The sequence below is a fragment of the Juglans regia genome, chromosome 7, assembly GCF_001411555.2.
Source record: "Juglans regia cultivar Chandler chromosome 7, Walnut 2.0, whole genome shotgun sequence".
Classification (NCBI taxonomy): domain Eukaryota; kingdom Viridiplantae; phylum Streptophyta; class Magnoliopsida; order Fagales; family Juglandaceae; genus Juglans; species Juglans regia.
In genome coordinates this window covers 36125110-36149039 of record NC_049907.1, presented here as the reverse complement: position 1 = coordinate 36149039, position 23930 = coordinate 36125110, and the positions used below count along the sequence as shown (strand labels likewise).

The 23930-nt window shown below is 34.9% G+C and overlaps 1 protein-coding gene across 2 annotated transcripts; it reads left to right on the top strand.

Annotated features, from left to right (window-relative positions):
• The first annotated feature begins 3256 nt into the window (after nt 1-3256).
• Nucleotides 3257-5220, top strand: LOC109010507 (transcription factor MUTE). Of its 2 annotated transcripts, XM_035692721.1 has the most exons (3): nt 3257-3404; nt 3489-3887; nt 5082-5220. In XM_035692721.1, the coding sequence occupies exons 1-3, from the start codon at nt 3309-3311 to the stop codon at nt 5151-5153; spliced, it is 567 nt and encodes a 188-aa protein (XP_035548614.1). In that variant the 5' UTR covers nt 3257-3308; the 3' UTR covers nt 5154-5220. The 2 variants fall into 2 exon arrangements, with proteins under 2 accessions (XP_035548614.1, XP_035548613.1); XM_035692720.1 differs by lacking the exon at nt 5082-5220 and having other exon boundaries at nt 3489-4027.
• Nucleotides 5221-23930: the final 18710 nt, after the last annotated feature.

The following is a 23930-nucleotide window of genomic DNA, read 5'->3' as shown; positions in this document are numbered from 1 at the left end:
ACCCTTTCCACTTAGTTCTCTGTAAGTTCAAAACTTGTAATTTTATTAAGCTTATATTTCAATGTAAATTGTTATTTTTGTGTCTATCTATTTTCAGTATTTTGTATTTTGCATACATGCATATGGTCGGTTTTACTGCCGGCTGCTCTTATTAACTGTGCATACTCTTATTACTCTCATTTCCAGTTATCTGGTCCTATCTAATAATCTGATGGCTCTAACATTGGTTATGGTGGCATTCTGAAACAAATTGTTTCACCAGGTTCATCTAAACAAATTGTTCGATTTCATTCCGGAGCCTGAAATCCTACACAAAGTAACTATAGTACTATTAAAAAAGAAATTTTAACTATAGTACTATGTATTTCTAAATTTCAAAGTGATCTACTTAATAAGAAATTTTTACTTCGCATTGATTGCAGGAGTGCCAAATATGTTTTATAAAAAGATGTTGAAAACATTGCATCAAAATATTTTTTTGCTTAATAGCAAGATATTTTAAGCATTTTTTATTTTGAAATTGAATATACTAAAGGATCCAATAATTCTATTTCTGATTTTCTTAGCCGTGAATTCTTGCAGGCTCCCAATCATAAGCAAGAAAAAAGAAAAAGAAAAATAGACAACTGCTCCACCACCCATTCCAGATAGGAAATCTATCAAGAATGAACCTACTTCACTTGCTTTACCCATAGAGCTTGCAAATAGGTTTACCACTCTTGGCAAAATAATTCAACCTCCTTTTGCTTCAACAGTTTCTACCCCATATGATCCATACGTCAAAGCCATTGCTTTAGCGCCGGCTACTTAGTATTTACTTCCCAAGTCCAAAACTGAGTATATATGGAAGATGCATTCAACCAATCTATTCTACACTGAACCAAATCGGTCTATATATACAGACTCTTTTAAAATTGCTTCATCTTACTTTCCCTTGATTTTCACTAGATCCATGAAGATTCCACAAAAAATCTTCAATTCTATTCCAGCCTCTTAGTCCAAATTGATTCAATTGTCATAAAACTCATTTATGGCAAAACTGATAAAACAAAATTGATCTACCACAGTACCTATATTCTCCGAGTCATAATAGAAGAAGAATGGAGAACCAACCCCTTTACTTTTAAAAGACATGCTAATACAGATATTTCTTATAATTATTATGACTACATTAATGCTTGGAACAGATTCATGTTCTTCCAAGTTCCTGATATGAGTCATTCCTGGTTTCTCAATTTTGATAAAATGTTTAAAGGAAAACTACCATTCTGCTTTCTCACATGGTGGAACCAGTTTGATCATATTCCTGAAAACTTTCCTGATCCACTACTTAGAGCATTCAAATGTTTTTACAATGCTATTTGTTCTAAACTGGACAGAAATATGGACAAATTTTCTTATTGTCTCCATTTCTGCAAATGGTGCAAGATTCCTTGGATCATGGAATGGAACTATGAGAGACATGGTGATATTTTAGTCCATTATTCATTCACAAAATGGTGGGATAGGTTTCCCTATACTAAAAATATTATTGATTATATGATCAGAGACTTCCTCCTTGACAAAATTAATTTTAACAACATTTAAACTATTTTTTGAAACATAGTAATTTTCAACAAAATCGAAGAAAAGTATATGCCTTTGCAGGTCTTTCATCTTTTCTTTCTATTTTCGTTTAACACGTAATTTTTCAGAAGCATAAAAAGTAGCATGATAAGCTTTTCTCTTATTACGATTTTCTTTTGAACCATATTCATTAACAAGGGAAGTTACATTGATTTAAAAATGCCTATTGAACATAGTAAGATTGTGATGATCAATAGGTGCAATAGGAGTAGCCATATATGAAGATATGTATGTGTGTGTGTGTATATATATATATATATATATATATATATATTATTGATGTGGTGGGCTAGCTTAAATATGTATCGAAATTATTGTTCATTATAGAGATGGAATATTTATCGATTAGTACATGAGTGCTTCTCATCCTTTCCCAAGAGCCTGCACCCAATATGCTAATCTAGCATAGCTGCAAAATATAAAGATCAAAGGATGTACTTTTACACAATAAATTAAGGCCACAAACTCTCATGCATGCAAGCTACATGTTTCCTTTACTTTGTTCCCAAAAAAAGAAAAAGAAAAGGGAAACAGAAAAAAGAAAAAAGATCAGTTTGCATTATAGTACCCTTGAAATATGGCATGAATAGCATTTTTAAAGCAATTAATGTAAGAACACGCTAGCTAGCTAGCTGTTAATTAATAAAGTCTCTGCACAACTGTTATATTAATGTTACAAGTTTGGTGAGTTGTGACATGCATATTCTACATGCCTACCTAAAAGCAAAAGGCATTTTTCAATCTCTTAGTTTCTCATTTGTTTTCGTTCTGAAATAAAAGCAGTACTTCATTTGTATTATTTTAACTAGGCTCGCAGGTCTTATATATATGTTGCTTGCATGAAAAATTATCACTTATCTTAAAAGATTAAATTAATTAAAAAATATATATTTAATTATTTATATTATGTTCTTAAACTTTCACTCACATGTTGATTAGATTCTCTCTCAATAAGTGATCCCAACATTTGAAATATTTAATTATATAAAATGAAGTGTTAAGTAAAATTCAAACTCAGGACGTCTGCTCTAATACCATATAAAATCATCAATTGGCTTAAAAATTTAAGATGATGGCCAGAAAATGTAGACTTTAATATTTATATCATATTCTTAACAATGTCAAGATGGATCACCATGCTAGTTTTAATTAGCTCGTTTTAAAAATTATACAACTTTTCCGGATTGCATGCATGCGATATGGCGCCAAACAAATCCAGCGAATTAAGAAGTTGAAACACGAATTTTGAAACCATGAGTGATTTTGATACAATAAACGGCTGGCTTGGTGAGTGACATTGAAGAGGTGAACATGATGGTATGCATGCTAGAGCTAGGAAATTAAAGGAGCAGATAAATGAGCATGCATGGAAAAAGATGAGAGAAAACAAAAAAAATCCCTCCGAATTAACACGGGCCACGTAATTGACCCAAGATAATAAGCGTGAGACGCGTAATATGAGACAGAGAGAGAGAGGAAGCTGGAGGGTTAAAAACAACCTCACGAGACTGCAACATATATCATTTAATATGAACCAAGTCCTAGTTTTCTACCTCTAGCTTATATATATATATATATATATATCGTGTCTTATAAATTGGGGGAGACATCGCCTTCGTGAGGAGGAAAAGTGGCTGTGGCTTAAAGGGAAACAAAGGTCGGTTGCAGCCTGCACCAGAAACATGTCTCACATAGCTGTGGAGAGAAACAGGAGAAGACAGATGAATGAGCATCTCAAAGTTTTACGCTCTTTAACCCCATGCTTTTATATCAAAAGGGTAACTTCTCTCTCTCTCTCTCTCACACTCTCTCTCTCTCTCTCTCTCTCGATACTTAGGGTTTTAATGCTCAATGATGTTTAGGGAGATCAAGCATCTATAATAGGTGGCGTTATAGAGTTTATCAAGGAGTTGCACCAAGTTCTACAATCTTTGGAGTCCAAGAAAAGAAGGAAGAGTCTAAGCCCTGGCCCTGCTCCTAGCCCCAGACCAGTACTACTACTGCAGCCAAGTACCCCTCAGTTCGATAGCAGTACCTTTGGGTTTGAAAATGTTAAGGAACTAGGAGCATGCTGCAACTCTCCAGTTGCAGATATCGAAGCAAAAATTTCAGGATCGAACGTGGTCTTGAAAATTGTCTCACGTAGAATCCCTGGACAAATCGTAAGGATAGTCACTGTGTTGGAAAGGCTTTCGTTCGAGGTTCTTCATCTGAATATCAGTAGCATGGAGGATACTGTTCTATACTCCTTTGTCATTAAGGTATATAATAAATCTACTTTCTTATCTTTAAACTTATTTGTATTCACACTTATAACCACTGATCTTAATAATTCTTACTCGCCATCTAGGGCACAAATTAAGCCAACAATATTAAGATGATCGGTGAAACAGAACTCACTAATTTACACGTCAAATTATATTAATTGTCCAGAATCTGTTGAGAACTTGTGAAGGAGATTTCACTTAGCATTCTTAGCTAGGTTCCTATTATTTCAATTGGAGGCAGAAATGATCAAAATATATCTATGGGAGAATGCCTTTTGCTTTCTTGAGCTTCATGCAGTTGGCCGCATACCTTCATGGAACAATGGATTTTATAATTAATTAATTGCCTAGCTATAGCTAAGCTACCTGAGAACGTATATATATATGCTGTGGAAACATGCCTCAAATAGAACACTAAGACACTTAATTTATGCTTGGTTAGACACGCAAAATCGTGTTGAGACATGGAACTAAATCACCAAATCGATGGAATATTATAATTAATGTTACTTATTCTAAAATGTCACTAAAAGCTGGCGTACGCGCTTAATTTGGACTAGCTATATATAGGTGATCATGTTATGCGCAGCCCAGTATTAATACAAACTCGATCGATCATGACTAGTAATATCGATCATAGGTTTGATTTAATGAACTTTAGTGGATAATTGGATACATATACATATATATATATATATGTTTAATCCGTCAAACCATTCCTCTTAAATGGTTTTCAAGAGTTACTATTATCGTTTCACATGATTTTCATTTCTCTGTATATATATATATATATATATATATATATATATATGTATATATGTAGCATGCCTTCATCACATAATTAAATATTAATACTAGTACTCCAAAGTCCGAACACGAAAATGTTCAGCATACATATATATATATATATATATATATATATATATACAGTTAGCTTAATTCGCTACATATATATATATATATATATATATATATATATATACAGCTAGCTTAATTCTGTACATGAATAGTAAGCACGTAATTAATTACATTTTCTTGTTCATAATTATAAATATATGTACGTAATTGTATAATTTTCTGTCCATAAATTATATATGAATTAGTACACATGTAGAAGTACTTACATGATGCATGATGCATTCATAAATCGCAATAATCTTTGGACTTCTGATTATACATGAATTGCAGATAGGGCTTGAATGTCAGCTGAGTGTGGAAGAACTAGCAGTGGAAGTTCAACGAAGTTTCTGCTGCTCATGAGACAGTACCAATAATATTTATGCAAACGAGATTTAGTTTGTTTTGGGTCATGACGTCCGTCGTCCTAGTTTATAAATTTCAAGGTCTGTTAAAAATTATTATAATACGCATATATATAAATGCATCTTAATTACAAATGTCGGAATTAGTCAGAACCGTTTGCTGCATATATACAATATATATATATATATATATATATATTTATAGCTCAAAGAATCGCAGTAGCAGTTCATGAAGTTGATCATCATTAATAATAATTAACACATGCATGAATCATGATGCAGTGCCAGTACTGGTATATATATATATAATATAATTGGTCAGAGAAATGTACGATCGAGACGTAATATTTATTAACTATAAGTTATAATGATCAAGTCATGATAAACGTATTACGTACGTACGTTCATGATGATCATGTCACCTACCGGCCAGCCCCCCATGAATTTGGTTGTGCCAAACGTACGCAATCAATGGGTTCCAAATTATAAGTACGTACATGGCACTTGTTTGTGTATATATAACCGCATTAGTTAATAATTCGTCGTAATTAATTGTACTAAAATTTTGTTATACCCGAGTAATTGTATCACGCATGCAGTACTAGTACTTCAAGAATTTATCTGCAGCTAGCTAGGATACTTACTAATTAATACTGTAGGCGTACGTACGTGTTACGTACCTGACTATAATTGTATGTACTACAAACGTGATCAATCGTAGTACATGTTCAGTGTTTCATAAAATGCTTGTTATAAGTGTCTGGTGCAAACGGCATGTAAATGTGACTGATGTGAAGATACTTGATGAGAGATATGAGAGAGAGTTGAGAAGAGAGAGAGATTGAGCTGATGAGAGAGAGAGAGAGCTGATGAGAGAGGAATAATTCATTTAAAATCTGACGTGGCATGGATGACTGCACACCGATTGTATCTAACGACTGTACATAGAAGAACTGCACTAGTAAGGGCACAAATTGAGAAAGAAAAAATGGTAATAGATGAGAAATGAGAAGGTAAATAAAAAAACTTAAACAAATTTAAAGAAGGTTATAAATTTACAAAAGTTTAAAAAAAAAAAACATAATAAAAAGTGAATGAGAAACATTGACTTTATATACAAGTTAGTGTTCTATTTAAGTATATAGTTACAATAGCGGAAAGTTTGACAACAAGAGATTCCGAGCGTTAATGTTGTTGCTTCAGTTACAGGACTGATGGAGATGATATTGAGCTTCTTCTGATGCAATTGTCTGAGTTGATTTACTTCTGTGCATAGAAAGATGATCAATTCTTTCTCTAAAACTTTACTTGAAATATTTTGTAAATTATATGGTAGATGTTCCTGTAATAACGAAAAGATATAAAGAAGTAATGTATTATTTTTTCTAAATAGATTTATGAATGTACATTTTACCTCGCTTGTGTGTTCCAGGAGATCAACGGTTGTATAATCTAATATTTCTTTTGCTATTGATCCAAAAGCGACAACTGCTATAGATCCACCATTATCATCTACTTCCAGATAGGCTCGACAATTACAATTAATAAAATGATTATTATTGGTTAATATTAATGGTTAGTATATTTGAACTATGATGTAAGATAATTACAATTATGAAGTAAGATATTTACCTGGGTGTGAAATACTTATGTCCTTGCAATTATAGCACATGAATTTCTTGTTATATTCAAGTTCCTTTATTCCAGTTTGCACAGGACATATAGTAAAAGATTTGATGTAAATAAAGTATGGAAAATATTCCTCTAACCCAAAATCTTGGTCTCTACATGAAAAAGGAAGACATAAATGTATAATATGGTACTTAACAATAGATACTTATGAAATTCATCATTATTTGAATGTAGGAATAAAAGAAATTTAAATATAAAACAATAATTTACTTTTAAGGAATAAAATTATACCTTCATTGGTTGCGTGGATTTCAAAATCTTAGTAATATCATAAATCTTTGTTACTGTTTGGAGGGTACTGCTTGAAGTGGATACTCTTGATGCATCTAAATTGTTGACAATTATATCTTCATATATATATTAGTTGGATTCAGTATTCCACAAGGACCATACATCATATGTATAACAATAGTTTTATATGAAGGTAAATTTTTCGTCTTATATGATATTTCCGCTAAAACAATTTTATTGAAAGATTAAGGAGCATAAATTCTCCAATATTTTTATAGTGTAATTAAGAAATCAACATGTGGCAAATCCTTTTTTTTTTTATGTTAAATTGTATAAACATATGCTACAACCTGACCAAAGATTTTTCGCTTGAATAAGTCTTTTTTTAGATCCTCTAATTTTACTCTAAAGATGTGCGCAATTAAATCAGGGCAATTTTGAACTTCTTCATTTGGATTCAATTCGTCTAAGCTCTCTTTCCAACTTGGATTACATGTCATAGTTAAGAAAATATCAGGCTTGCCAAAACGTTGAACTAATGTCATCACTTCCATATATGTTTTGCGCATATCTCTCGGGCCTCCAATAAAATATGAAGGTAAAATAATATGTTTTCCAATTTTTGAGACATTAGTTTCTCCAATTGAAATACTATCGAGAATACCTTGATACACATCTGATCTAATTTCCTATTGTTTCAAAAGAAAATACTATAATCTTGATGTCTCAATTTTAACGTATATATCAACTACAAACTGTTGTAACAAACGACCATATAATAACATAAATGACTTGTTCCACTCTCTAATTTGTAATTTGAAACAATAATATTCACGGCACAAAACCGTTGGTTCTTTCTTTTTCTCCTTCAAGACTACACTTTAAGATAATGAAGTTAGGAGAGTAAAAGTTATTATAACCTTTTTCTTCGCTTCTAAGTAGTTCGTCAGCATTATGTGACTCTTGGAGATGACTTACTCTTGATGTTGGAGCATTTAATAATAATATTGTTCTTTTTTTTACCTTTGCAATTCCTTAATGCCAACCTGAATTGTCAAAACGAAACAATAATGGATATTGAAGTGGATCGTAAGAACTAAAATAATACTAAACAATATGACTTCTACTTGTGTGGCTAAAAACCACAATATTCCAACCTTTTTCTTCTGCAAAATTATCAAAATGTACCATAACTCAGGATGTGGCTGGCTATCTCCCCCTGCCGGAACCTTGAAATTGTACGTCGATGGAGCTATCTTCACTGATCAATGTAGAGCAGGAGTATGGATTATTCTTAGAGATGAGAAAGGAAGAGTCCTAATGGCTGCTAACAAAAAAGAATAAGAGGTGACTGACCCAATGGAGATCAAGCTATTAGCAATTCTGAGGGGGTTTTAGTTAGGCTATCCTTTGGGAATACTGGATCATATAGTGGAAAGTGACTCTCTACTAAGGGCAAGTTTGGTAACCAAAACAAAACACAAAATTCTCATCTCATCTCATCATTACACATTTTTCTAATCTTCATACAAAATATAATAAACAATTCAACTTTTTCAAATTCCAATACACTTTTTCAAATCCCAAAACAATAACAATATTAAAACATAATATTTTAAACTTCAAAACAAAACACAAAATTCTCATCTCACCCCCCAAACCTGCCCAATAGATGCGATTCTTGCTACTGGTGAGTCAATGTCTTTGCTAGGGAATTTGATCAAGGAAGTTAAGGATTTGATTAAGAAGATCTTGAGAGCCACTAAACAGCATACTAGGCGTATGGCCAATGAAGCTGCTCACAAGATGGCAAAATACGCATGGACTATAGAAAGCTTAACAGTTTGGTGGAATTCTGTTCCAGTTAGTGTTTCACAGATTGTATGATCTAACTTTGTTATGTAATCATGCTCGGTTGAATAAATTACATCTTGTTATAAAAAATAAAAAATAAATTAAAAAAAAATAAAGAGAAGAAGAAGAACGTACCAAAGCTAATAATTAAACACATCCAACTTATAAACACTTATCCAATTTACATAAATTACAACCCAATAAGATTGATCTCAATAAATAAAAAAACCACATAAAAATTAAGGCCTCATTTGGTTATACAGATGAGAAGATAAATATGTAGATACTAGTGAGATAATTTGAGAATAATAGTAAAATTTATTTGAGTTAAGATTTTTATAGGATTTTGAGAAAGAAGGGAAAAAATGAATAAAAAAATTATAATATTAAAATAGCGTTAGAATATAATTTTTTAATATTACTTTTGTTTTGGGATTTGAAAAATTTTGAATTATCTTTTATATTTTGTTTGAAAGTTTTAGAAAGTTATAATGAATCAGGTAATGATTCTATGAAAAAGTTAAAAATTAAAAAATTTGAAATTAAAAAATATTTATATTTAAATGGTGTTTAAATATTGAGATGAGAAGAGACGATATGAGATGTGATGAGATAGTTTCAAAATTTTGTGAAAATAAATCAGGCCTAAAGATCATATTACATTATAACAAAGTCTAAACAGTATAACACATCCATCCTCGTAATTAGTAGTGTTTAATAGTCAAGAGGTTTTATTTTAAAATTCTGCTACATACAATCACTTTTGTATATTTTTGTGCACTTCAATGATGTGGCGGAACTCAACATTTATTTTATATTAAAAAAAAATGCAGCCAATCCCATCAATAAAATATGCAAAAATCACTACACATAAAAAAATTTTTTTAAGGAAAACTTCATTTCATAGAAACTTTAACTATTACATAGGTTTTCTCCCAAGATAATAGAAATAATCTCGTCAGGCCCACATATGTGGTACTCTCAACCCCTACGTGTTATTTTAGTAGAGTTCGTGACACCAGCATGATGACCACACGGATCCGCACCCCAACGACAAATTCTCAGAGTGTGTACAACATGCAATAAGTGTACAATATAATACTCGTATCAGAGAAATAAAAACATCATTCTTTATTAAGTATCAGAAAGTTCAAAACAATAACATACTCTTTACAATAGTTATACAGTCATTCGACAGATAATTACAATAAAACAACATAACATCAGGAAAACAAATCTCATATCGCCGAACAACATATCAGCAAGTCATGCCTCTGGCGAAACCGATCCCTCAGGTTCATACTCGGCCTCTGCGTTAAAATCTACAGTACCAAAAAACAGAACCGTAGGGTAATACACCATAATAAGATTATGACATCTCAGCAAATAATCAACCAAAACCACATCCAAGAATTTAAAACATATTATTACAGCCAACATGTCCACATACGATCAAATATGAAGGAAACAAATCCATTTCTTTTTCTCAAAAATTCACTTTTAATAACTCACGCCAAAAATCTCATTTGGCCCATACATATCCATTATTTTATTATGCATGCACCACGGTTTCCCCTATGGACCATCTACAGACCCTGGTTCTCACCGTCACATCACGAATAACGTCTGTGGATAAGACTTCGTAACGAGTGATGCCTAGTTCTGCGTCCTGAGCGATGGCCAAGCATCCTCTAGCCACACCAGCAAAAGGCCACAAAATCAGTACGAGAGCGTTACAGTTTCATATATTCCTGTCTTCGCCCTGCGACAACTCAAGGGACATCACATCAGTCTGTTACGCTCCCAAGTGACCAAAGGAGCTCCACCAAGATAATGCTCCATTTCGGCGTGGGATCGTGATACACACGCACCCACATAATTAATACCAGCAATCACAATTTTCAAACAAACAACATGACTCCATAGCACAATTTATTAAAGATGATAAATATTCATGACAACAAATATTTGATGACATAGTAAATTGCTCATTTATATAAAATCATAACAATTAAAAATACACAATGTCACAACCATCTACACGCGTAATCTCATCCTCCAATTCGGCCCAAAGCCCAAATCTAACATCAACTGCATTTTAATCCCAATACTTCAGTGTCCCAAGGCCTATCTCAAACCAACAATTTATAAATAACGTCAATTATAATAATGACGTTTTAAAACTCATGGATCGCATTTTGGAGAATTACTTACAACGTAGAAGGAAAAATTCTAGAAGATCGTACAAATGAAGGTGGCGACACAATGGCAGCAACAGTGATTCAATGGCAAAACAGCGGCAGTTTTGGTTAATTTTTCTCAGGGAAAATTCGGTCTAGGGTTAGATAGATGGAAGAGAGGGTTTTGCTATGGTGGGTCGTGATGGTGCACACGGTGGCATAGGACGGAGCTCACGGAGGTGCATGACAAAACTACTCTAAAACTCTCAGCCTTACAACCAGATTCACAGAACAATAATTATACACTAAGGAGCAAGATGGGAATAGCTTATACAAGAGAGGGAGGAAGATTAAATGGAAGGTTTAATTGAAGAAACCTGTGGCCAATTTATAGGTCGAGTATGGCAGTTAGGCCATTGGAACTTCCCACTATGATTGGCTTAAAGAGCGGTAGCAATTGGTTGTGTGTCTCATGGGTAGAGAAAGTAAAACCGGCAGTGCAAGCCGTGGAGGAGAGAATGGCTATGGTGCAGATGAGTGGAGCGGCGGCAGGCGGCATACCGAATGACATGGAGTAAAACATGGAAGAAGGAGGTGGAAAGAAAAAGGTGGTGGCTTGATGTGGGTTGCATTGTGTGGCTATGGTCTGATTGGAGGAGGAATTGGCGTCGGCAACAGATGGAGGAGGAAGAACCCAGAAGAAAATAGAATAAGGAAAAAGAAAAGAAGAAGGAGGAGGAAGAAGATTGTGCGGCGCATGAGGGAATGCGATGAAACCCTAAAGGGTTCTGTTAGGGACCCCGGTCTTGTCCCTAACACTAAGGTCCACGAGCTTGCCTTGGTGAAGATGAAGACCGAGTGATCTTGCCAACTTGCTTGGCCTTCCATAAAAGGATGGTGTTTGAGAGATGGAATGATGATGCACTTGGGTAGGCTAAGTGTTTAGGCTAAAGCAAATCAATGTGAGTGGCTAGACTTATTCTTGAGTGAAGTACCAAGATGATGGAATAGGAGTGTTCTAAGAGATGATTATGGGTGTTTGATGCAATGAAAATGGCTTAAGGGTTGCCCTTGATGTTTGGGCCACTTAGATGGTGATTAGGGTAGATATGGTGTAGTGTAGCTAGGGTTTTGTAGGGTGGCTAGGGTGGATTTCGAGATTTGCAAGAGTTGGCTTAGGGTTGGAGTTTAGGATGATGCTAGGGTTTGGGAATGAGATGCAAGAGTGATGCTAGGGTTCGGTTGGCTAGGGTTGCCAAAATGATAAGGTGGGATTAGGGTTTTGGATGTTGGGTGGTTAAGATGAAGGGATTGGATTGACTTGGTCTTTGGAAGGTTGGCTAGATTTTAGATGATTTGGAAATGGATATGGAAGTTTGAAAGATGAAGGAAATCTTTGAGGGAAGAAGGGAATTCGAATTTGGCTAGGATTGGTAGATAGAGATGATTGAGGGAAGATTCCTAAGTTGTAGGAATCTTGGAGGGAATTGGAAATTCGAATTTGAATTGAGATGGTAAGTCAATAGTTGACTAGAAGGACTTTAGAAAGAGTGATTTAAGGAATTGAAGAGGATTTGCAATTCTTTAAATTAATGGATTTGAATTTGAATTAGAGGAAGTCAAGACTCCTAAAAGGAATGAGTTTCCTTATAGGGCTTGAGGTGGGCGGCTAGGGTTTATGGTGGATGACTTTAGGATGGCCAGATATGGTAAGTGGATGGTGTGGCTAGGGTTTTATGACTATGATAGATGAAGGGCAATTATGGAAATGTGAACTAATATGGAAAGTAGGGCAACACTAGGGTTGGGCGAATGGTGTATGTGGGAGTGGAGGCTATGTGTATTTCGGCTAGGGTAATGTGTATGGAGGGAACAATTTATAAAAAGTAGACAAACTTATGGAAAGGATGACAAACACTATGGTGGTCGAGTATATGGTATGGAATGGATCAAATGAGCAATGAAATGGATGAACACTAAGAACAAATGAAGAACACGACGTACAAGTGATAAATAATCAAGACAAAGTGAACAAAAGATAGCCAATTCAACTATGATTCACAAATTGTACATTGATGAAATAAACCTCTTTATTGATGAACTTGAAAATAACAAAGAGAACTACAATATGGATTCACGAATTGCACCAAGTTGCAAGAACAAGCTAGATTGAATCACACTTATTCACGAATTGCAAGGTGTGTTCTTCTCTTAAGGGATTCACGTATTGCACCCCAAAGAGCCCAAGTGCCTTAGCACCGAATGGTGATCTCAAGAACAAAATTGTCTACCCACTAGGGAATTTGCCAAAAGATGTAAATGCAAAACCTAAGGGTTCTATTTATAAGGATTAAAAGTTGAAAACCCCCAATAGGTCCCTTGAAAAATAAATAATTAAATAAAAAATAACATAGTTGGCATGGGCCAAGTTAACCCATGACATGCATGAGCTCATGGGTGGGCTAGGCTGGCCCATGGCATGGGCCATGGGCATGGCTAGCATGGATGTTGGCTAGTGGCTTGGCCATGGGCCACAAAGAATGGGGTCCTACCAGGTTCTCCCAGAACGGCGTCGTTTCACACAGCTGGAGTTGGGCTCCTTTCTTCAAGCATGAGTTGGGCCCTCAGTCACACGATTGGGCCTTTCTCTTCACACACACACAGCCCAACCAAAAAATAAAATAAATTAAAAATAACATTAATAAAATAACACAAACAAATAAATAATAAATAACTAAAACACATGAAAATTAGGGATCTCACATCATCTAACCACATCCTCTCACAATCTGCTTTCATAACCAATTGTGCTACCATATGAGCAATCTTATTACCAGATCTATAGATAAAAGAAAGTCTGCATCAAGGAAACAAATCCATCATCTACTTTATATTAGCTATTACTTGTCCCATCCAGGAGTTATCATCTAGATTTGAGTTAACAGCACCAATAATTGTCTTGGCATCACCTTCTAATTCGACCTGACTAAAACCCAATTCATTGCACAATTCCATAGCTCTAAATAAGGCATGACTTTCAGCTAGAAAAGCTGAGGATACACAATCCCTTAGAGCAGAGAGAACAACATGCAAATTCCCTTCACTATCTCTTATAACAACACTCATACCCATCCTTTCATTCCCCTTATCATAAGCAGCATCAAAATTGACTTTAAAATAACGCGAAGTTGATGGCCTCCACATCTGTCATCCTTCCCCTATCTAATCTTTTACTGTTATACCAGCCTGTTTTTGAGGCACTTGCTTGTAAGAACACAAATCAGCCATAGCCAATTCAAAAATTGTTGCAGGGTGTTTAAATTTGTTTCCAAAAACAAAAGCATCTCTCTTTGACCATAATATGTGAAGAATGACTGAGACCAACTCCAATTGTTCCAAGTCTAACCTCTTGCATAATGCATACCACAGCATCTCAAAATTAGCAAAATTCCTTTGACATTTCTTAACAAGGCTTACATCTCCACCCCCACACATCTGCTGCTGCAAATTGGGCATAAACTGCCATCAATCACTTATCTTTTAAACGGATTACCTTTAGTAAGTAAAATATTGTTTAGAGCTTTCTACACCAATTGTTTTATCTTCCCTAAAACCCTCATCTACCATATCTTTTTCCAATGTTCTTCATCCTTCATGCAGCTTGAAGACTCTCCTTGCTTCTGTCTGTTCTGCATGAAATCTTCATAATACGCACTCTTTATAGTAAACAGTCCCCTAGCTAAACCCTTCCAAAATAAACATGTCATCTGCTTCCCTTCTTCTTATTGGAATAGCACAGATTACTTTTGCTTCCTCCTCATTAAAAACAGATGCAATTTCTTCTTTTCTTCACATCTTCTTATCACCATCAATTAATACATCACTCTTGCTTCAGAATCAAGAGTATTAATTGGTGTTTGTACCAATGGCCTAGACAACCACTCATCTTTCCAAATTCTTATACATTTGCCATTCCCCACCCACCACACAAGACCTCTCTTAACCAAGTCCAAGCTTGACTAAAGGCTCCTCCATATGAATGAAGGACAAGATCTCAGTTTTACCTCCAACAACTCGCCATGCTAAAAATACTTATCCTTAAAAATGCAAGCCAACATTGAAGAAGGTTCCTTTAAGAGCCTCCACCCTTACTTAGCAAGCAAAACTCTATTAAAATAGTTGAGATCTCTGAAGCCTAAGCCTTCCTTTCCTTTCAACACGCTCTTCCCAACTTCTCTAGTGAATGCCTCTCTCTGATCTCTTATGACTCCACCAAAATTGAGACAACATTGCTTCAATTTCCTTAAATAAATTCCTTGGTAATCTAAACACCCTCATAGTATATGTAGGTATAGCTTGCAAAATAATTTTAAGAAGTATTTCTTTCCTTGCAGTGGATAGTAGCTCAGTCTTCCAGCTGTTAATTCTCTTCCATATTTTCTCCTTCAGTCCTTGAAAGGAATTATACTTTCACCTCCCCACAACTATTGGAAGCCTCAAGTACTCGTTATAATTATTGCACATCACCCCATTAGCCTATTGCAAAATGAAATCCATGGTTGCAACCTTTGTATTAGAACTAAGGAGAATGCTAGTTTTCTGCTTGTTTAAAGTTTGGCCTGAAGCATTTTCATAATGAGCCAAAAGATTATTAACATACACCATTCCTCTTGTTTAACTCTACAAAATATCACACAATCATCAACAAATAGTAAATAATTAATCCTTATACCTTCCCTGAAACTATTGCCCCTTTAATGGCCCCTCTGGATTCAACTTTTTGAAACAAAGAACTAAAGCCCTCAATATAGATAACAAATAGATATGGAGACAAAGAATCACCTTGTCTCAACCCTCTAGTAGGTAAAATAGTCTCTCTTGATACCCCATTAACAATAACAGAATAACTTATTGATCTAACACACTCCATCACCAATCTTGTCCAGTTCAATCTAAAGCCAAGCTTTAACAATATGGCCTCTAGGTTGTCCTATTCTACCCTATTATAGGCCTTTGACATGTCCAACTTCATGGCCACGCTACCTTCTTTTCCCATCTGTTTAGTTTGCATTGTATGGAGTAATTCATAGGCTACCATTATGTTATCAATAATTAGCCTACTGATTGAGCCATAATATTGTAATTGTTTTGCACTTTAATTCATGTCAATCACATTCTTCTCACTAGTAATTGATTAAATTAGGAAGTGGAAAATCGATTGGAACTTAATCGTATCTTGAGGCAAAACCATGTTTAAATATTGCATCTTATGAGACTACAGTGTTTTCTCTTAATTTTCCATTTTTGTTGGAGTTTGAACTGGTTGTAAAATGCTTAGCACTTTTATGATCTTGAAACTCAGTTTATTTTTTTATTCACTTTTAAGTTGCAGAAGATTTCCTCCAATCCCAAAAGTAGCTATCTAATTCCAACTAGTAGCAGCCCATCACTCCTCAACGAAATGTTGTATTCCCTTCTACACTCCAGGTCCTAAAACACAATAGTTTCCTCCAACAAACCGCGTGGTGCAGTTCCAAAAAATCTCAGAAAAAATGGGAATCAGTCAATCAAGTGCCCAAGCTCAAGCATGAGCAGAAGTCAAATCCAGGCCAGATAGCAAATACGAAGAAGCCATGTGTCCCAAACAGTTGGAAGGAATCCCAGCGAGTGGAACAAAAGGAAATCAAAAGGAGAAATTGGGTCGGCTTTGCTTGGTTTGTAGACTATTCCCAGCCAAACTCTCAAACGCCCAAAATTCTATATCATTCCCATCTTTATAGTTTGGGTTTGAATCCAAAGACCTGTTGGCTGGATTCGAGACTCATTCTTACGTCTTGAGCAATTTATCATTTCTAATACAACAACTTTGAATTTATGTGTTCTTTTTCATTTATGTTGGGTTTATAATTGTGATTCTGTTGAGAATTTTTTTAAGATTCATTGGTTTCATTCTTCTATGCTTATTATTGGTTATAATTCCTTATTAGAGTAATGTTGTCGGTAGTTCTGAATCCTCATGGAATGAAAACTAGTTGGTTTACACACTACACACGAGGTGTTTGATAAAATACCCCTTAGAGCGTAGCCATCATAACTTTCGGTTTATTGTCTGGAATTGTTGGACTAGATGAGATTGATGGTTATGGTTTAGCTTCTTAAGCAAGGATAACCATAATTCATTAATCTACGTCAATGAATTCATTCAATTTATGGAAAAGAGTGATGTTGATGACAAGGTGCATTGGATTGATAATTTCTTGATTGTTAACTAGTTGTTTTCCATCTCTGAATTAAGTTCAACTTCATACTTTCATTTAGATTTTCTTTAACATACTCAATGTTATTTCACTATTTCATAAAACAAAACAAAAAAATAGAACAAAAACATTTTTAGATTATGTCACAGGAAAAACCAATCTTCATTGTGAATGTCATTATAAATAGTTATAGGATATAACCTTCTTTCTTTTCTTTTTTTTATAGTAATCAAATTTGGGACTTAAGCAAACCGTTCCTTGAGGAAATGACTTAGGGACTTCCCTAATATTACTTGGTGCAACTCTTATACTTGGGAGTAATTTTCCAGACGTTTTTAGATTGAGTCAAGCTTTTGCCGCCGTTGCCAGAGAATGGCTAGTTTAATTCAAATTCTTCTATTATATTTTCTTTAGATTCCTTTCTTTAGTTTTTCCCCCCTTTGCACTCATTTAGGGCATGATATTTTGCCTTGTGATTCTTCTCTTATTCTTGCTTATTGGTTACATTAGCGTTAAATTTTTTGTTTGGTACCTTTGTTTGTCTTGATATTATTTTTATGATATTGCAATTTATCTTTCTTTAGTTGTCTTGGAATTGTTTTATATTCTTGGCAATGTTTGATGTCATGGGCTAGGGACGACACAAATAGGTTGTATCGCGTGAATCATAGTCCAAGTAGTACTGTACCAAGTGTTGAATTGGATTCTAGCCTTGATTTTTGTTTTGTGACTGATTTAGAAATTTCTTTTTATTAACATCATGGCTGAACAAGCTCCGAGGACACTTAGGGATTATCTACAACCCACACAACCATCTTGCATCATATTGCCTAAGCATGCACAGAATTTTAACATCAAGCATGGTATGATGTCAGTGATACCTCAATTTCATGAGATGGAATTTGAAAATCCATATCAGCACTTAACTGATTTTAAACTTGTCTGCACTACATTCATGCATAGTGCTATCAATGATGAGATGATTAGATTGCGTCTTTTTCCTTTTTCATTGAAAGACAAAGCTAAAGTGTGGTTTAATTCTCTTAGGCCCAATTCTATTGCTAGCTTGTCTGAAATGCAAACAGAGTTTTTGCACAAGTTTTTTCCCGTACAGAGAACTCAATCATTACAGGAACAAATCAGCCAATTCATGCAGAGAGCTAATGAGACTTTCCGTGCAAGTTGGGAAAGATTTAAAGAGCTAGTCAGCATGTGCCCTCATCATGAGTTTGAGTCATGGCGAATGGTGAATTATTTCTACATTGCTTTAATGCCTGAATCGAAGCAATTTTTTCATACAATGTGTACTGAGGATTTCTTCAATAAGGAGCCAAAGGAAGCACTCGGTTTTCTTGATTACTTAGCCAAAAATGCTCAGCAGTGGACTACAAGGATTGATAGAAAATCAACTGCAGCTCAACCATTGAGAGCAATAAGTGGTGGAGGGTGATATAAACTGAAAGATGACATTGATATTCAGGCATGTCTAGAAGGTTGGATGTTATGGACTTGGAGAAAGTAAAGGTCAAGAAGTGTGTGCTTTGTGTGCTGATACAAGTCATAAAACTTTAGAATGTCCCACTTTGTCGATGTATCTGGAGAATGGTATAGAGCAACCTTAGAGTGTAAATTGGGTGGGTCGACCTCAGAATCCACCAATGTCAAACTCTTATACTCCAACATGGCGGATTCACCCTAATTTCTCAGGGAGAAATGATCAAGGAAATCAAGTCAACCAGTTGCTTCTCCTCAGAGTAATTTTCAACAAATTCCCATGGCTCAATATCAGCAATCTTTTCAACCTCCTAAGAAATCACTGGATGATACAGTTGCTCAGATGGTTGCCACCTTTCAGCAATTTATGGCAAGCTAAACTGCAACCAACAGTCAGAATTCTCAGGCCATTAGTGAAATCAAAGGCACACTGAGCAAAATGACCACCACTCTGAACAATTTGAAGAAGGGTAAATCTCCGGCTCAAGCTCAACCCAACCCGCAAGTGTACAAGCAATCACAAGTGCATTCAATGTAGAATGAAGACATTAAACCAGTGAAAGTTGTTATCACACTTCGAAGTGGTAAGCAAGTTGAAGAGTTGAGGAAGGAGTATATCCCTGCAGCACCATACCCTTAGAGATTGTTGTCAGCTACCAAGACTACTCAGCAAAGAGAGATTTTGGAGATGTTAAAGCAAGTAAAAATTAATATTCCGCCGTTGGAAGCCATCCAGTAAATTTCCTCATATGCCAAGTTTTTGAAAGACTTGTACAATGAAGAGACAATTGATTGTGAAGAAGAAGGGCTTTTTAACAAAACAAGTCAGTGCGATCATTCAGCGTGAGACTCCTCCAAAGTATAGAGATCCGGGCTCTCCTACAATCTCCATCATGATTGGTGAATCCTGAATTGCCAAAGGCTTGCTGGATTTGGGCAGCAGTGTGAAGTTGTTGCCATACTCACTTTATGAGCAACTTGGGCAAGGAGAGTTAAAGGCAACTACACTCATGTTGTAGTTAGCCAATAGGTCAATCAAGAGACGGAGGGGAGTTGTGAAAGATGTGCTTGTGCAAGTTGACAGATTTTACTATCCAATTGACTTTGTAATCTTGGATATGCAGCAATTGAATGTCAACAACTCTCAAGCTCTTGTCATCCTTGGAAAACTATTTCTCGCTACGTCAAATGCTTTGATTAACTATAGAAGTGGAGTTCTGAAACTTACTTTTGGGAACATGGCACTTGAGTTTAACGTTTTCAATGCTTGCAAATGCCGAATCATTTTGATGACACATATGATTTGAATGTTGTAGAGGGTTTGACACCAACAAAATTTATTTGCTCAAATTTTCTTTTTTCTAATGATGAGTTTATTTTTCAGACATCTTTATTTTTACTTAATGAAAAAACTGACCATGTTGATGAAAATATCCTTGAAGTTTTGGACTGTTTTGCATATTCTTCCCTACCACTTGAAGTATAATTTGCAGGTGTAAAATGGCAAACCCAGTTTGAAACTCTACCACCACCAAACATACTTAAATCTTCGGTGGAAGAAGTTCCCCAACTGGAATTGAAACCACTTCCTAAAGATTTAAAATATGTCTTTCCCTGTGGTGATTTCTTCAAAGTCAAATCAGAAAGATGAGGTCCAGTTGAGTGAAATCTTAAGAAAGCATCGAGGGGCAATTGGTTGGAAAATAGCCGACATCAAAGGTATTGATCCTACTGTTTGTACCCACAAAATCCATCTTGAAGACGATGCTAGACTAGTTCAAGATGCTCAACGTAGGCTCAACCTGACTATGAACGATGTTTTCAAAAAAGAAGTGCTCGCAGTGGATATCATTTACCACATCTCAGACAGTAAGTGGGTAAGTCCAACTCAAGTAATACCAAAAAAATCTGGTCTTACTGTTGTCAAAAAATGAGAAAAATGAATTGATTCCAGTTAGAATGGTCACTGGCTGGAGGATGCGTATTGATTATAGAAAACTTAATTCAACCAGTAAGAAATATCACTTTCCTTTACTATTTTTTGATCAAATTTTAGAACGTGTGACTGATAATGCATTTTACTGTTTCTTGGATGGATTTTCTAGTTATTACCAAATTGTTGTAGCACTTGAAGACCAGGAGAAGACCACATTCACCTTTCCTTTTGGCACTTCACTTTTACCAGAGTGCCTTTTTGTTTGTGTAATGCTCCAGCTACTTTTCAACTATGCATGATGAGTATTTTTCTGACATAATTGAGGATATTTGTGAACTATTCATAGATAATTTCTCTGTTTTTAGTTGTTTACATAATCTAGCTTGTGTTTTTCAAAGATGCAAAGAAAAAAATATTTTGCTTAATAGGAAAAAATGTCAATTTATAGTTATTCATGGCATTATTTTAGGTCATATTGTTTCTTCTGAAGGTATAAAAGTCGACAAGGCAAAAATTGAATTAATATCTAAACTTTCTATCCCTATGACAGTTAAATATATTCGTTCTTTTCTTGGTCTTGTTGGTTTTTATAGGCGATTTATTCAGGATTCAAATTTATTGTAAAACCTTTGTGCATTTTTTGACAAAATCATGTTGAATTTGTTTGGTTTGATGAGTGCTAAAAAGCTTTTGATACGCTTAAGGAATCGCTTACCACTGCCCCCATTATGCAACCCCTATAATGAGATCTTCCTTTCGAAATCATGACTAATGCAAGCGACTCTGCCTTACAGGTTGTTTTGGGTCAACATCTGAATAACATGTCTTCTGTGATTTACTATAATGGGATCTTCCTTTCGAAATCATGACTAATGCAAGCGACTATGCCTTAGGGGCTGTTTTGGGTCAGCGTGTGAATAACATGGCTTCTGTGATTTACTATAATGGGATCTTCCCTTCGAAATCATGACTAATGCAAGCGAATATGCCTTAGGGGCTGTTTTGGGTCAGCGTGTGAAAAACATGCCCTCTTTGATTTACTATGCCAGTATGACCTTAAATGATGTCCAGAAAAATTACACTACTACTGAAAATGAATTGCTTATAGTGGTTTTTGTACTTGATAAATTTCGAGCTTACATTCTTAGTTCCCTGTTACTATTTTCATTGACCACTTTATGCTTAAGTATTTGTTGGCTAAAAAAAATGCAAAACTGCATTTGATCCTCTGGATTCTACTACTTCAAGAGTTCAACATACCATTAAAGACAAGAAATGAGTCGAAAATGTGGTGGCTGACCATCTCTCTAGATTGCCACCATCCTCCGCTTTAAACATCATCATTCCTCTTGATAATAGTTTCTCGAATGAGCAGCTATTTGCGATTCAAAAAGCTCCATAGTTTGCTGACATAGTCAACTATTTGGTGATTGAGCAAATGCCCTCTAAATGGTCCATCCAAGATAAGCGTCGATTTTTCTCTGAGGTATGACACTTTTACTTTGATGATCTGTACCTTTTCAAATATTATTCAGACCAATTGATTCGAAGATGCACTCATGATGATGAGTTTTCTTCTGTGTTGAGATTTTGTCATATGGGTGTATGTGGTGGTCATTTTTCAGCAAAGAAAACAGTTGCTAAAATTTTGTAAAGCGGCTTTTACTAGCCTTCCATGTTTAAAAATGCTTACAATTTTTATAAGGCTTGTGAATCTTGTCAAAAATCGAGATCTATTAGTAAAAGAGACATAAAGCCTCTTTCCATTATTCTTACTTTAGAAATCTTTGACTGTTGGGGAATAGACTTCATGAGACATTTTCTAGTTTTATTTGAAAACACATATTTTATTGGCTGTAGACTATGTTTCAAAATGGGTTGAGGCCATCGCTTGCAAAATAAATTACCATCATGTTGTCCTAAAATTTTTACAATCTCTATTTGCTCGCTTTAGTATGCCCAAAGTTATCATTAGTGATGGGGGTTCTCATTTTTGCAACAAATCATTTTCTACACTCATGAAGAAATATGGTATCACACACTGGATTTCCACCCCCTATCACCCCCAAACAAATAGGCAAACTGTATTGAAAAATAGAGAAATCAAAACCATTTTAGAGAAAAGTGTCAATTTTAATAGGAAATATTGGTTAGTTAAGTTTCTTGATGCTCTGTGGGCTTATAGGACAGCTTTTAAAACTAATATAGGGATGTCCCCTTATCGATTAGTTTATAGTAGAGCTTGTCATTTACCTGTTGATATTCAGCATCGAGCTCTTTGGGCTGTAAAACATGTTAACATGTCACTTGATGAAACTTCAGGGTTGAGAAAATTGCAGATCATTGAATTGGATAAAGCTCGTCGAGATGCCTATGACAACGCTCAGCTGGCGAAGGAACGCATGAAAATCTTACTTGATAAAAAATTTCATCCCAAGTATTTCACACTTGGCCAGGAAGTTCTTTTTTACAACTCTCGCTTTCAAATATTTCCTAGTAAATTGAAATCTCATTGGAATGGTCCCTATGTTATAACTAAAATTCATTCAAATGGGGTGATAGAAATTCATAATCCTAAGAGTGGTAACTCTTTCACTATTAATGGTCAAGGCCTTAAGCCTTTTATTTCCATTTATGATCTAGGTGATGAAACTCTTTTTGTCCAGACACCTTGTGACTTTTGAGTGTTGTTTCTTTTATTGATTCTCTTTATTATTATTTTAATTTTTTTTGTTCTCTTTGTTTAATTCCTTGCATTTTATGTTTCTCTTTACATTGCTGTTCTTCTCTGTTAGCGTTGAGGACACTACATTGTTCTGTTGGTGGGAGGGAATTGCATTTTTCAATCATGTGTTGTCATGCTTAGAGCCTTAATGTGATTAGGCTGACTGAGTAAATTGTTGATTCATAGTTTGATAGTGATTGTTATTGAACTTTATGAATGCATGATAGACAACCTTTCCTTCATGCGATTTCAGTTTTGACATTGATGAATCATGGATGGTGATAGAACTTCTCTAATTACTAGTTTTGGAAGTATGTTGAGAATGACTCTAGAATTAATTCTCATGGGATGAAGGGCAAAGCATTATAGGAGAGAGCTATTCTTTTACCTTAAATCTCATAGTTGT